This window comes from Oncorhynchus mykiss, chromosome 6, assembly GCF_013265735.2.
Source record: "Oncorhynchus mykiss isolate Arlee chromosome 6, USDA_OmykA_1.1, whole genome shotgun sequence".
Classification (NCBI taxonomy): domain Eukaryota; kingdom Metazoa; phylum Chordata; class Actinopteri; order Salmoniformes; family Salmonidae; genus Oncorhynchus; species Oncorhynchus mykiss.
In genome coordinates this window covers 74,901,928-74,915,378 of record NC_048570.1, presented here as the reverse complement: position 1 = coordinate 74,915,378, position 13,451 = coordinate 74,901,928, and the positions used below count along the sequence as shown (strand labels likewise).

The window sequence follows — 13,451 nt, the reverse complement described above, 5'->3', positions numbered from 1 at the left end:
TTTAGCGGGACAGAGGATTATTATTATGTTTTTTATTTATTTTTGCCAAAGACAAAGACTGTACAGCCTAAAACCGGAACTATGTCTTGATTTGAAATACATTATCAACACTTTAGAAATAATTCCAACTGAAATTGAATGTTTAAACGTCAGTATCAAAGGAGTCCTGGAGACATTTCAAAGCCAAGGCAGCAGAGAGCCCCACCCCCCCACCCCCCCCCACCCCCCCCACCCCCCTCTATCTGTAACTGCTAGTGGACTACTAGGCTCATCTCTGGTGGGTGTGTATCTGTGTGGAGGCGGCTGGTGGAGCAACACGTGTTTGGTGCCAAGGGGAAGACTTTCATACCGCACTGCAGCAGCCGCCAGTGCTGCTTCTCCCTGCCTGCTACAGATCTGGGTGTTGCATCTGCAGAATATCACCTTATATCACATTCCCTCTGATCAGGGGAAACTAACCCCCTGGGGAGGGATGGTGTGGGATTTAAAGGGGTGCACAGAGTTTACATAACAGAGCTATTGAGAGTTTAGAAAGTGTTAATCAGTTTAACTGTGTTTGATTTGTTTTTGTAAGCCTAATATGTGGTATATAAATCCAGTAGGGGAGAGTGGGGTAAGTTGAGCCATTTTTACATTCAGCATCCCTCCGTAATGGGAAATATAGTATTCTTTCTAACAAAGATATCTACATATATTTCAGGATGTTGTGTATCCTTGGAGATAATCAGAATTCATGTAAACATTACAGTTTTGAAAACATAGCTTGTCCAAAAAAAGTGGACAGAGTAAGTTAAGCCGCCTATACATTTCTATACTGAATTAAATATTACCACTACCTTTTAAAACACAATTTCAACACAATCACAATATTTTTTTGTCTTTTGATAATTTGAAGCATTTTTTATTTTTATTTTATTTCACCTTTATTTAACCAGGTAGGCTAGTTGAGAACAAGTTCTCATTTACAACTGTGACCTGGCAAAGATAAGGCATAGCAGTGTGAACAGACAACAACACAGAGTTACACATGGAGTAAACAATAAACAAGCCAATAACACAGTGGGAAAAAAGGAAAAAAAAGAGTCTATATACATTGTGTGCAAAAGGCATGAGGTGGTAGGCGAATAATTACAATTTAGCAGATTAACACTGGAGTGATAAATGATCAGATGGTCATGTGCAGGTAGAGGTACTGGTGTGCAAAAGAGAAGAAAAGTAAATAAATAAAATAAATATTTCAACCAGGCCCCCAGTGTTCGGTCTGGAGCGTGAAGTGACTAGCTCTGCTGGGCAGTTCCTGCGTAGCAACATAGCGGTGCCAAAAGCCCTTGTCTGCTCTAGAAAGCCTATGTAAATTACGATCGCCAGACCAGCCAAACAAAACATTTTAGACTGACGTTTTGGGCTCTAAAATAGTTTATTATGATCAAGTTCGATTTAGTTATTTTAATGTTCGCTACAAATCGAGATATTTAATTAAATAGTGATACATTCTGACTACTATATTTGTCATCACACAGGACCATGTGCTGACACAGACCAATCACAGGCTGGCAGGCTATAAGGAGGCCTCTGTTTGACTCTCTCAGGCAGGATGAAAATGACTACATTGACCATGATTCAGACTTCATGCTCCGTTGGGAGTTTTGTATAGGAATAGGTGAATGACATCAGCACTATCAGTATTTACTGGTTTTAATGTCTATGATTTTAACACAGGCTTAACACCTCACAAACACTTTGTACCTTTTGAAACATGTTTAACATAGGTCAGTCCCTATTGTTACCTCATATCCTAGCAATAATGCCTTGGATTACACCTGGGAAGAAACCACTTTACTTTGCTCAACTTGCCATTAGCTCCACCATTGGCTCAATTTACCTCAAGGCAAACATTTAGACTATATTACCCAAGACAGTTATAAGGATGCACTTTCATGCTATGTTTAGGACCTCATATTTGAGCTTATAGAGACCCAACTTACTTATAGAACAAACTTAAAATGATCTACTTTGGTTTAGATACAAGTATGATGAAACCTCTAACACAATAAATTAATTTGACTTGGTGAAAAATCAGTTTTTTTGGACCTAACTTTCTTACCACTTTTTCCATGTGGGTTCTTTCTTCAGAGACTCAATGAAAGACTCCAGACTCAAATTATGCATTTTGTGTAGGGTTTCCTAGAAGCAAGAGTCGCTCAACTTACCCCTTTGGCTCAATTTACTCCTCTGACTCTTAGTCCATGTGAATACATCCAGTCCTCTCTCCACCTCTATTAGTTTTTTTCCAGCATGCCACATCAGAAAGTACTATGAAAGATGCATTGAATGAAGCTCTCCCTATAGTACCTGTGTTATGCTATGGTCAGGTTTTCATACCAACTAGCTTTCACAGTCTTACTTCAGAATTAGACATTCATCCATGTTTTTTGAATGTCAAATTCTGAAGTTGTTAAGGTTAAGTTTAGGCATTAACTACACAATCTTAAGGTTAGGCACTAACTCCGAATGGTTAAGGGTTACGGTTTGGGAAAGGCTTAAAACAAAAATCTCAAAAACAACTTTCTGCCGCTGGATTTGAACTTGCAACCTTTGGCCCTTTGGAATCAGAGGCAGAAGCTTATGAACATCCAACATCCTCATCCAGAACACCCGGTTCAGCAAAAATGAAACCTACTTGAAGGTAACAACGCTCACTGTTTCCCCTAGTGGTCGGTTTCCACTTCATCTCCTGACGTCCTCAGACATGGATGAACGTCAAATACTGACTTGTTTCACGGGTGACCTGCCTGTTCATACAGTACTACTGTATATGGACTTGCTGTGTGTGGTATTGGTCTGGGGTTAGTGAGGGTTATACTGGGGCGTCAGAGAAAGAACATCCGATCCATGATGATGAAAAAGCCCACAGAATCCACGGAGGCACCACGTGAAATGATGTTAAAAGGACCACTGGGCTGCTTTAAAGCACTCAGGCCTGTTCCTTTCTCTTTCTAAGAGCACAATTTCAATGGCTGTCTAATGCACTCTGGGGCTCAAGCTGATGTCTGGCGCAAGCCACCACCAACACCATTGTGCCAGTGGAGGCTGCTGAGGGGAGGATGGCTCATAATAATGGCTGGAACAGAGCAAATGGAATGGCATCAAACACATGGAAACCATGTGTTTATGTATTTGATACCATTCCACATATTCCACTCCAGCAGTTACCACGAGCCTGTCCTCCCTAATTAAGATGCCACCAACCTCATGTGCACTGTATCTTTTCCAGGGATCCCACAGTGCCTCACAACAAGACGTCCATCCATCTGGAGCTCATGATTCATCACTACTGAACTATAAGGAATCTGCAATATCATTTGGAGTATACAGTGCCTTGCGAAAGTATTCGGCCCCCTTGAACTTTGCAACCTTTTGCCACATTTCAGGCTTCAAACATAAAGATATAAAACTGTATTTTTTTGTGAAGAATCAACAACAAGTGGGACACAATCATGAAGTGGAACGACATTTATTGGATATTTCAAACTTTTTTAACAAATCAAAAACGGAAAAATTGGGCGTGCAAAATTATTCAGCCCCTTCACTTTCACTGCAGCAAACTCTCTCCAGAAGTTCAGTGAGGATCTCTGAATGATCCAATGTTGACCTAAATGACTAATGATGATAAATACAATCCACCTGTGTGTAATCAAGTCTCCGTATAAATGCACCTGCACTGTGATAGTCTCAGAGGTCCGTTAAAAGCGCAGAGAGCATCATGAAGAACAAGGAACACACCAGGCAGGTCCGAGATACTGTTGTGAAGAAGTTTAAACCCGGATTTGGATACAAAAAGATTTCCCAAGCTTTAAACATCCCAAGGAGCACTGTGCAAGCGATAGTATTGAAATGGAAGGAGTATCAGACCACTGCAAATCTACCAAGACCTGGCCGTCCCTCTAAACTTTCAGCTCATACAAGGAGAAGACTGATCAGAGATGCAGCCAAGAGGCCCATGATCACTCTGGATGAACTGCAGAGATCTACAGCTGAGGTGGGAGACTCTGTCCATAGGACAACAATCAGTCGTATATTGCACAAATCTGGCCTTTATGGAAGAGTGGCAAGAAGAAAGCCAGTTCTTAAAGATATCCATAAAAAGTGTTGTTTAAAGTTTGCCACAAGCCACCTGGGAGACACACCAAACATGTGGAAGAAGGTGCTCTGGTCAGATGAAACCAAAATTGAACTTTTTGGCAAAAAAAAGCAACACAGCTCATCACCCTGAACACACCATCCCCACTGTCAAACACGGTGGTGGCAGCATCATGGTTTGGGCCTGCTTTTCTTCAGCAGGGACAGGGAAGATGGTTAAAATTGATGGGAAGATGGATGGAGCCAAATACAGGACCATTCTGGAAGAAAACCTGATGGAGTCTGCAAAAGACCTGAGACTGGGATGGAGATTTGTCTTCCAACAAGACAATGATCCAAAACATAAAGCAAAATCTACAATGGAATGGTTCAAAAATAAACATATCCAGGTGTTAGAATGGCCAAGTCAAAGTCCAGACCTGAGTCCAATCGAGAATCTGTGGAAAGAACTGAAAACTGCTGTTCACAAATGCTCTCCATTCAACCTCAATGAGCTCGAGCTGTTTTGCAAGGAGGAATGGGAAAAAATGTCAGTCTCTCGATGTGCAAAACTGATAGAGACATACCCCAAGTGACTTACCGCTGTAATCGCAGCAAAAGGTGGCGCTGCAAAGTATTAACTTAAGGGGGCTGAATAATTTTGCACGCCCAATTTTTCAGTTTTTGATTTGTTAAAAAAGTTTGAAATATCCAATAAATGTCGTTCCACTTCATGATTGTGTCCCACTTGTTGTTGATTCTACACAAAAAAATACAGTTTTATATCTTTATGTTTGAAGCCTGAAATGTGGCAAAAGGTCGCAAAGTTCAAGGGGGCCGAATACTTTCGCAAGGCACTGTATATAGCCCTCTCTCTCGGTGTGAGCTATAACCTGTTTTCATGAACTGCACGGGGACCTGCACAGATATGATATCTTCCATAATGTCTCATAGTTCTAGACTGCCAAGGGGTCAGAAACCCCATTTGGTCTACATGGAACTCCACCGAGACATCCTTCCCGATCTCCATTCTCACTTTCTGTTTACCCAGATCAAGTGATCTCTTATGCTTGGTTAATACAAAATCCTCCTCGTCTATACTATGGGTCAAGTTACCACCTTCTGCATTCTCGGATGGGTCATGGTGTATTAGGAATATGGCTCCCACAATAAGACAGCTCAGACCGATCAGCACTCCTGTAAAGCCCCACCCTTTCCCGGAGAACATATCATCATGTGTTCTGGTAGTATATCTTCAACTTCTATGTCTACATTATTTAAATTATTGCTATATTTGCTATATTTATCTATTACAATTTTTTTGGTGTGTTTATTATCCAATAGGCCACAAAGTGTCCTAACCTACCCCCTCTTGATACATGGCTCTGCCCATGTATCAATATTGCCGCATAACAATGACTTAAGTAAGATTAGTAAATGATCCTTATGTCAAAAGTTTCTAGGCCATGGTTCAGTGTCTAACATCTTAGCTCCCGAAACCATCTAAGCTTTCATTCCCCTGTTATCTACCCATTCGGTGTCACTTCTATCTTCTCTCTGCAAGGTCTCAGCAGCGCAGGGAGGGCTTCTCCGTCTGCCCTTCCTTCTATCTGTTTGTCGCTCTTTCTCATAGCAGTCAGTATCAAATATGAGTTGTTTCCAAATATTGACTAAGTGTCTCACTGTCTCCCTGTCTGAACTCATGGATTTTTATAAAAATCACCTGTCTATGGTGGCAATCTCTAAGGTTATTACATAGTTTGATGAAGGTTATCTCGATGCTTTCAATAATCTTGAATCACCACAGATGTCATATATCCCTGTCCTGTTGGCTTGGATTAGGTTCTAAATACTTAACATAAGTCTACCATTAATCCAAGGCTATGCCCTTTCTTTCTTCTCATTGGTTCAAATTACAACTATGTCAAAGAACTATAAACTCGTTCATAATTACCAATTACTCAATTTACCTTAAAATCAGCATCACAAATGACCTCCCATGAGGCTGATCAGACCGCAATGGAAAGCCATGATAGAGGTCAAAGGTCATAACACCCTTTTACAGTCGTGTTTCGTACTATATTATACAAATTAAAGAAAAAACATCAAAAATGTTCTACATGTTGTATCCCAGGTTCCCAGAACATTCCCTTATCAAAAGAATTCCCATGTTTAATTAAAACTTGAATAAAACTTCTAATATTCCATATATGAGTGTACCCCTTTAAGATATCGTGTCTCTGGGAAACATGGAAATCTCCTCAAACCCAAACATTTACTACAAACAAAACCTAATACTAATGATAATTCCATTGTACTCCCTACAATCCTTAATTTTAAATTTCCTCAATGGTTCATTATGCTTAATTGAACGTGCGCTCCAAGCTTGCTTTGTAACATTAAATCCCATACAGTCTGTCTGCAAAAAGTCTCTGAAAATGCTTGATAGGATAACCCTGCCATTAGACACACACAACTATGATTAATGTGCACTGTCCCTTTAAAATAAAATGAACCCAACCTGCAATCCCCTTTACCGACCTGACATCGTTCCACGTAATGGAAACAGATTATAATGTTAGAATACTTGAACTTTCTGTTCCAATTCACTGGTGTTACCTAAACAATCAAACCAAAAATCAATAACCAGAAACTATCAAAAAACTTTTACAATACAGCTATTCAGACCTGAATCGCTTACAGCCAAATATAGCCCAGTGGGCGCACAACCAACCGGTGATGCCCACCTAGCAATTTTGTTGCTAGATTTAGCAACTTTTCAGACTACCCTGACAAATTTAGCTACTTTTATAAATGTATTTGGAACTTTTAGCACCTTTTGAAAAGTGACTCAAAGCTATAATGCACGCATTTTCCCTCTAAATGACACAAACGATTTTCTCTGTCACAACACCATTGCCTGGCTGCAAAAGTGCATTGTGAGTGACATCAGCAACAGGGGCTCAGCTCGTGCCCAGGCAGCAGCAATTTCAGCGAATTGCAAATCATTGTTGGCTGACTGCAGCAGCAGTAGTACGGGTTCGACAAGCAAAGCCCAATGAATATAGTTGGTCACGAATGTTTGATCTTGAACAGAACTTTCAACATCTCTCAATCAAAATTGTACTGCCAGAAGTACAGAAAAGAGTGGGAGTCTACCCGTCAAAGTCTGTAACTGTCAAATCAATTTGAGTAATGTTATTGTGTATTCTACGTAATGACGCAGTTTGACGTTATCACACAATGATATCACAACGTCATTTAGCAACAAATCAACCTGCCTCTAGCAACTGACCCTGAAAATTAGTTGGCAACACTGCAACCAACTCTCCTATTCCTACCTCTAGGCAAAAATATAACCCCTACTCAAACTGAGTTCTGCTTTAATTCTATCGTAAGAGTAAAACCAAACTTTCCAACTTTCTCTTCCCTTTCGACTTCACCCTGATGAAATGTCCAAAATTTAAAAGTAATCTGTAAATCGCCAAAATGTATTACCTACAGTCAATCCATAAGAAGAAAAACATTTCGGTGGGCATCACTCTATTGCCATTATCTCTCCACTATTATTTAGAATTAATTAGATTTAGGTAACTGTCTCTTCTATGATTCAGTAATTTAAATAGGACTCCATTCTCAATACGTTATTCCAGCAGACCATTCAGGCAAGACAACGTGTTACATCGAAGTTGCCTCGCCATTATTAAGAATGAATTAGTCTTTCAATTTAACCTAAACAAGCTATTAAAATGTTCAGTTTGTAACTTAAACAAACACTAACAACCGTAACTCTCCAGGCAAAACCAATCAATAGTTTAATTACAATCAGAATGAATTTTAGTCTATTGGTGCCCAGGCTGAGATGAAAAACAGAGTCTCCTGCATTGTAGGCAAGAGTCCTACCACTCGACCACCAATGCGATTGAAATGATTGAGACGCAAATAACCCTATTATTACAATTGTCAGTAGTCGTAAACTCCGGCACGCACTACCGAGACAATTCCTAGAAAATAGCCCTAATTTAAAGGTCCAAGCGTTTCCCCAGCGAGGATTCTTCTTACGCTCTCTCTCTTTGTATGTCCCCTTATCTTATAACTTTCTCGCACCCTTTCACTACGCTTGTCTTCTTACCTTCTGTTAGGAATTTTATGAATAAATGACTAAACAATATCCCCATTTTAAATAGAATTGTAACTAAGTAAACTTATACTCTGTTTTATTATATCTGATTAACAATATGAGTTCATAAGTCAGGGATTGTGGAGCCTGAAACAGGGGGTAATTACATTTAAATAAATACCATTCCAGCCAGGTTGGAGGAGATTAGGAGTGGGGATTTTCAAGTAAGCAGAAAAGGTCTTTAACCTATGGTTGAACCGACAAAACTTAGCTCTGGGGTGTTTTAGATAAGGCAGTGAGTGCATTCCCAGGTTTTCTGTTAACTAGAACTGTCAGCTAAGTGGTGATCGATAATGGTGAGGAGTCAAGAGTTAATTCAGTTATGTTGTGTGTCCTGTGTGTCCGTTAGTGGGTCGGAATGAACTTTTAAACTTGCTCTGTCTTGGTCGAGAGGATTCATTCACCAATGACGTCATATTTTGTATATAAACTGTTGTTCGTGGTTACATGGCAGCGCGCTCCAAGAATAAATACTATTATCTAATTTTGATAAGACTGGTCTCCGTCTATTTTATGCAAATAAGAATCTTACAAATTATCATAAAATAGACCAAGTGAATTAAATTAATGAAAACATATTGGAAATATTGAAATTACAGTAACACATTCTTTTCCGGGATTCAGACAGCCAGGTATTTAACCCTTGACCTGCTGTTTCCCTTGACTATCTACACCTTTCTTCTGACTGTCTCTACCCACTTTTCTCGACTTTCTCCTTTTCTCTACCTCTATCCACTTTCTCAATAAGTTTGCTAAATCCTGTCCTAGTTTGGTTAAATCTTTCCTGACTTTCCCTAGGGCAGCTACCCTTTCCTCCTCCTGCTCTATCCCTCCCTCGGCTCCAGGAGGTTCCCCATATGGGGGTGGTGGTGTTGGGACGGGAAGCACTGGCTGCCGCAACACCACTGTTTCATTATCAGGATTCTCTCTCCACGCCCGGTCTATCCAGGTGGGATATAATTTAGGCTTATGAGGGACCTCCAGAGGAGCCGTGGGAGTTATTGTTACTACCCATGTTTAGTAAAACCTTTTAGTTTCTAAGCTTATTCTCACAATCTATGTGTATGTATTTCTATGATCTAGGTGTGTGCTTTTTACCGTTATCCAATCACTATAGTTGTTATCACAATCTATGCGTGTGTCTCCTTAATTCCTTACTCAATTGCTATCATCCTAATATAATGTGTATATCTCCTTTCAGTTAGTTTACATAGGTAGTGGCCACAGATAGTTTGGTATTATCTTCTGATACCTCGTGTCATTTACGGACCCTCTAATATATTCTTGATCAGGTCTCAGTTTGATCTCAAAATTCTTTAGTTTATTTTGGTACTGCAGATACCCGGTGTCATTACGGACCCCTTCTACTGCTGCCTAGGTGGCTCTACACCCAATTCCTACCTTCCATTTGCATAGAATACTTCATTGCCTTTAACCCTTTCATGTGTGAGTTCCAAATATCTCTAACGGTCACCCCAGCGTGAGTTTTTTTATGCACGTGATATTAGAATGTTCTCTCCATTCCAGAATGTGATTGATACGTAACAGTACATTTTATCCGCGCTGCCCTCAAACTTAAGCATGCAGCCTGTTTATATTTATTTATATTTATAATTTCAAAGTGTTTTCTAAAAACAGTTTGAATTTATTCCTCATTCATTCACATAAAAATAGTCATTTTTACTTTTGCGGACAATTACATTTTTTGGGACATTTCTGACACGGACAAAATTCCCCAAGCACTTCCCAATTGTTTGTGCAGTTCACATCTGCAGACATTTGCTCCTGTCCCGTCAGAACAGGATCTGCACACGTGTTCACATTTTCCATTCCACATTTCTATTGTAGCGTACTGTATGTATGGGGCATAATATATTTGTGTATATTCTTTATCACCGCGGACACGTGAGGTAACATTACTCATTTTATAACCTTTATGGTGTTATAGTCAATCGTGCTTATGTAGCCACATTCTTCTATTAGCTCTGTAAAACAATGCTAATTGCGTCAGAGAAGTATTATCTTGTGTTGTATTTTGAAGCTACATGGCCTTATGACTCCCACGTGGTGCAGCAGTCAAAGGCACAGCACATCAGTGCTAGAGGCGTCACTACAGACACCCTGGTTCAAATCCAGGCTGGAGCACAACTGGCTGTGATTGGGAGTCCTGTAGTGCAGTGCACAATTGGCCCAGCCTTGTCTGAGTTTGGCCGGTGTAGGCCATCATTGTAAATAATAATTTGTTCTTAAATTACTTGCCTAGTTAAATAAATAAAAAATATGACCATGGTTTGTTTATTTGGTCTATTCAGCATAGCTCTGTTCTGCCCTGCCTTGCCCCCTTGTGGAGCTCAAAAGTTAGTTTCTTACTGTTATAACTCAAATCTGTGATTTTGTCAATGCAATAAACAATTTTTTATAGCAGTGTTTTATTATGTTACTTCTTTGTAGTATTGTTTTATTGGTATATCCTTATATTGTATTCTAATGAATAATTCCTCTTTATTCTGTACTTTCAGAAACCACAAACATTATTTGCCAATATAATAACTGGAGCTGGACATCTTTGGAGCTGAACAATGAGGACAGCTTTTGTATGCTAACGTACACTCCTTAACAGTTTTACTGGATGAAAACACAGCAAGAAAACACATATGCCAATATGTAATAGTCATCTATTTTATTGCAGTATTGGTAGTTGGTTCAACAACTTGTTTTACTAGAGGACAAAAAACTGAATATGCATAACCCATATTTAATATCCATGCAGTGACTGAACAACAACTGCATTTCCACCCCCATCTCTAAAGGCATAGTATCATGGCTGGTCACCTGTCAAGTCACCTGTCAGGTCAGTCAGTCACTTATTGCTGCAGATGTGCTCAATAATGCTTGAGCATGTGATACTCCTCAAGGCATGGTGAAATACATAGAGGTGTATCACAAGCTAAACACATGTATTTTGTCATCTTCCTCTGCTTACTTCTCCTGGCGCCAGACAGGCAGACTTTGCAGTGCCTCCGTGTGTGACTACCTTGAGAAGCAGTTTGAGGGACTTTGCAGGGAAAATGCCGTGCAGTGAGGCGTAGGGGATTGTCTACAGCAGGACGACCCCCAGTGGATAGGCGCCTAGGGGTGTGGTGCTCCTCCAGCAGCTCTCATGAGGTTCTCTCTGTATTTTTGGTAGGTAATTACTTTACCTATGAAGGAGTGGGGAGGATGAGGAAAGTTAGAGGATGATGAGGCAGTGGGTAGGTGGGTGAGATATTGTCACTATAATTGCATAATGGATTTGTATGTGAACTGTACATCCAATTACAAAAATACCTTGTTCAGTAATCATCTCACCTCTTAGTTGGCGGTGAACTATGCTGCCGTTGAGGACAGCAGTGTTGATCAGATGGAAAAATATCTTCTGTTTATCATGTCCGCCTTATCCACGGCCCCCATTTTGAGGTTATAATCAAGCACACAATCTGGTTTGATCAATCTCTCTCCCGTCAGGTGGTCCACCATCCCTGTGGCCGACATGGTTGCTGTATGGACAGTGGAGAGGACATTGACGTCTCGCTTGTCATGCAACTTTACTGCCAGCTGTTGACCGTTCTCCTGGAACTCCACCTCCCCTCTCTGCATCTTCCTGCATCCGAATGCCGGCGTCCCCTTCCTGTTCGACCTGACCGTGCCACAGGCCCCCGTGCTGTTGAAGAGCAGATGCTGGAAGAGTGTGGGACTGCTGAACCAATTGTCCACATACAAAGTGTGTCCCTTGCCGAGATGAGGAGCCAGCATGGTCATCACCACGGACCCTGACACCCCAAGCCCCTCATAATGTTTGAAGTCAGTGGTGGACCCTGTGTAAACTATAATATCCTGGACAAATCCTGTCTTCACGCCGCACGTGACAAAGAACTTGACTCCAAACCTGTGCCTTTTGGAGGGAATATATTGACGGAACGCCAGCCTACCTTTCCATAACATCAGGGACTCATCAATGCATAGGTCCTTGTATGGCACAAAGACCCGACCAAATGCTGATGTCAGGCTGATAAGAACATTTCTTATTTTGTATAACGGGTCACTTAGGATAGCATTGTTGACGAAATGCAAGCATTGCAGCAGAACTAGGAAGCGGTCTTGGGAAAAGAGGGTGGCAAAGAAGGGAGTTGCAAACATAGGATCTGTGCTCCAGTATTCTCTTAGGGAGTTCTTCTTTACTATTCCCATGAGAAGGACTGTCACCAGGAAGGTATACATTTCACTAATTGTGGTTGTCACCCATTTAGCGAGTTTCCACCTCACTCCTGGCTCTCTCTTCTCCTGTAGCTCTAAGGCATAGCGATTGGTCTCCTCAACTATGTCTCCCACCAGCTCCTCTGTCAGAAACAACTTGAAGCACTCTGCCTCAGTTGGAAATGGCAAGGGGCGTTGCACTCCAGACTGGGACTCGTCAAAGCAAACAGCAGGGCCAGGAGGGGTGAAATGACTGGTGGCCTTCCAGCTACCACAGAACTCCTGTACTTCATCCACTGTCAGTCTGCCTCCATCACCACCAGCGTCTTCAAAGGGACCTGGTACTTCGTCAGTGGACAAGGGAAATTCAGATTCAGGGTTCTCAATGGCTACAAGGTTGGGGGGCAGCTCCTCGCTGTCACTGTCAGAATCTGATTCCTGACTTTCATACTCAGACTCATTGTCAGAATTTTAAAAAATCTCCAGAATTTCCACATTTGTGTGTTGTCTCCTTTTGAAAGACATTGTTAATGCTACAGCTTAGCTCACTAGCTACATACATAAACAACAACACTGAATGGCGCAGAGTGGGAGGTTACGTGGTTGACCACTTGTATCAATAAATCACTATCAGAAAATGTGTTGTGTGGCAATTATTTGTGTATTTACGGTTTTATTCACATGTTTTCAATTATAGGTGACAAATCATGCATTCCGATTCTTGCACAGATTGTAATGGGCACATATTATGTGTGTAAAATACTTTTTTGAAGGTTGTACTAATTATGATGAGCTAAGCTAATTCCAGCTGTGTAGCCATGTTTGTTGACATACAATGCATTCTGGGTTTCACGTCTGTTTGACCAAAGATGTTATAACAAAATGAGGTGAGTAAGAGTTCACACATTTTTTGAGGACT

General features: G+C 40.8%; 1 protein-coding gene across 1 annotated transcript; it reads right to left on the bottom strand.

The window, feature by feature from the left end:
• Nucleotides 1-11,695: 11,695 nt before the first annotated feature.
• LOC118965044 (piggyBac transposable element-derived protein 4-like) lies at nt 11,696-12,439 on the bottom strand (the record flags this gene model as incomplete). Its single annotated transcript, XM_036981783.1, has 1 exon — nt 11,696-12,439. A coding segment is annotated over one exon (744 nt), but the record flags the coding sequence as incomplete, so codon positions are not given.
• Between the last annotated feature and the right edge of the window lie 1,012 nt (nt 12,440-13,451).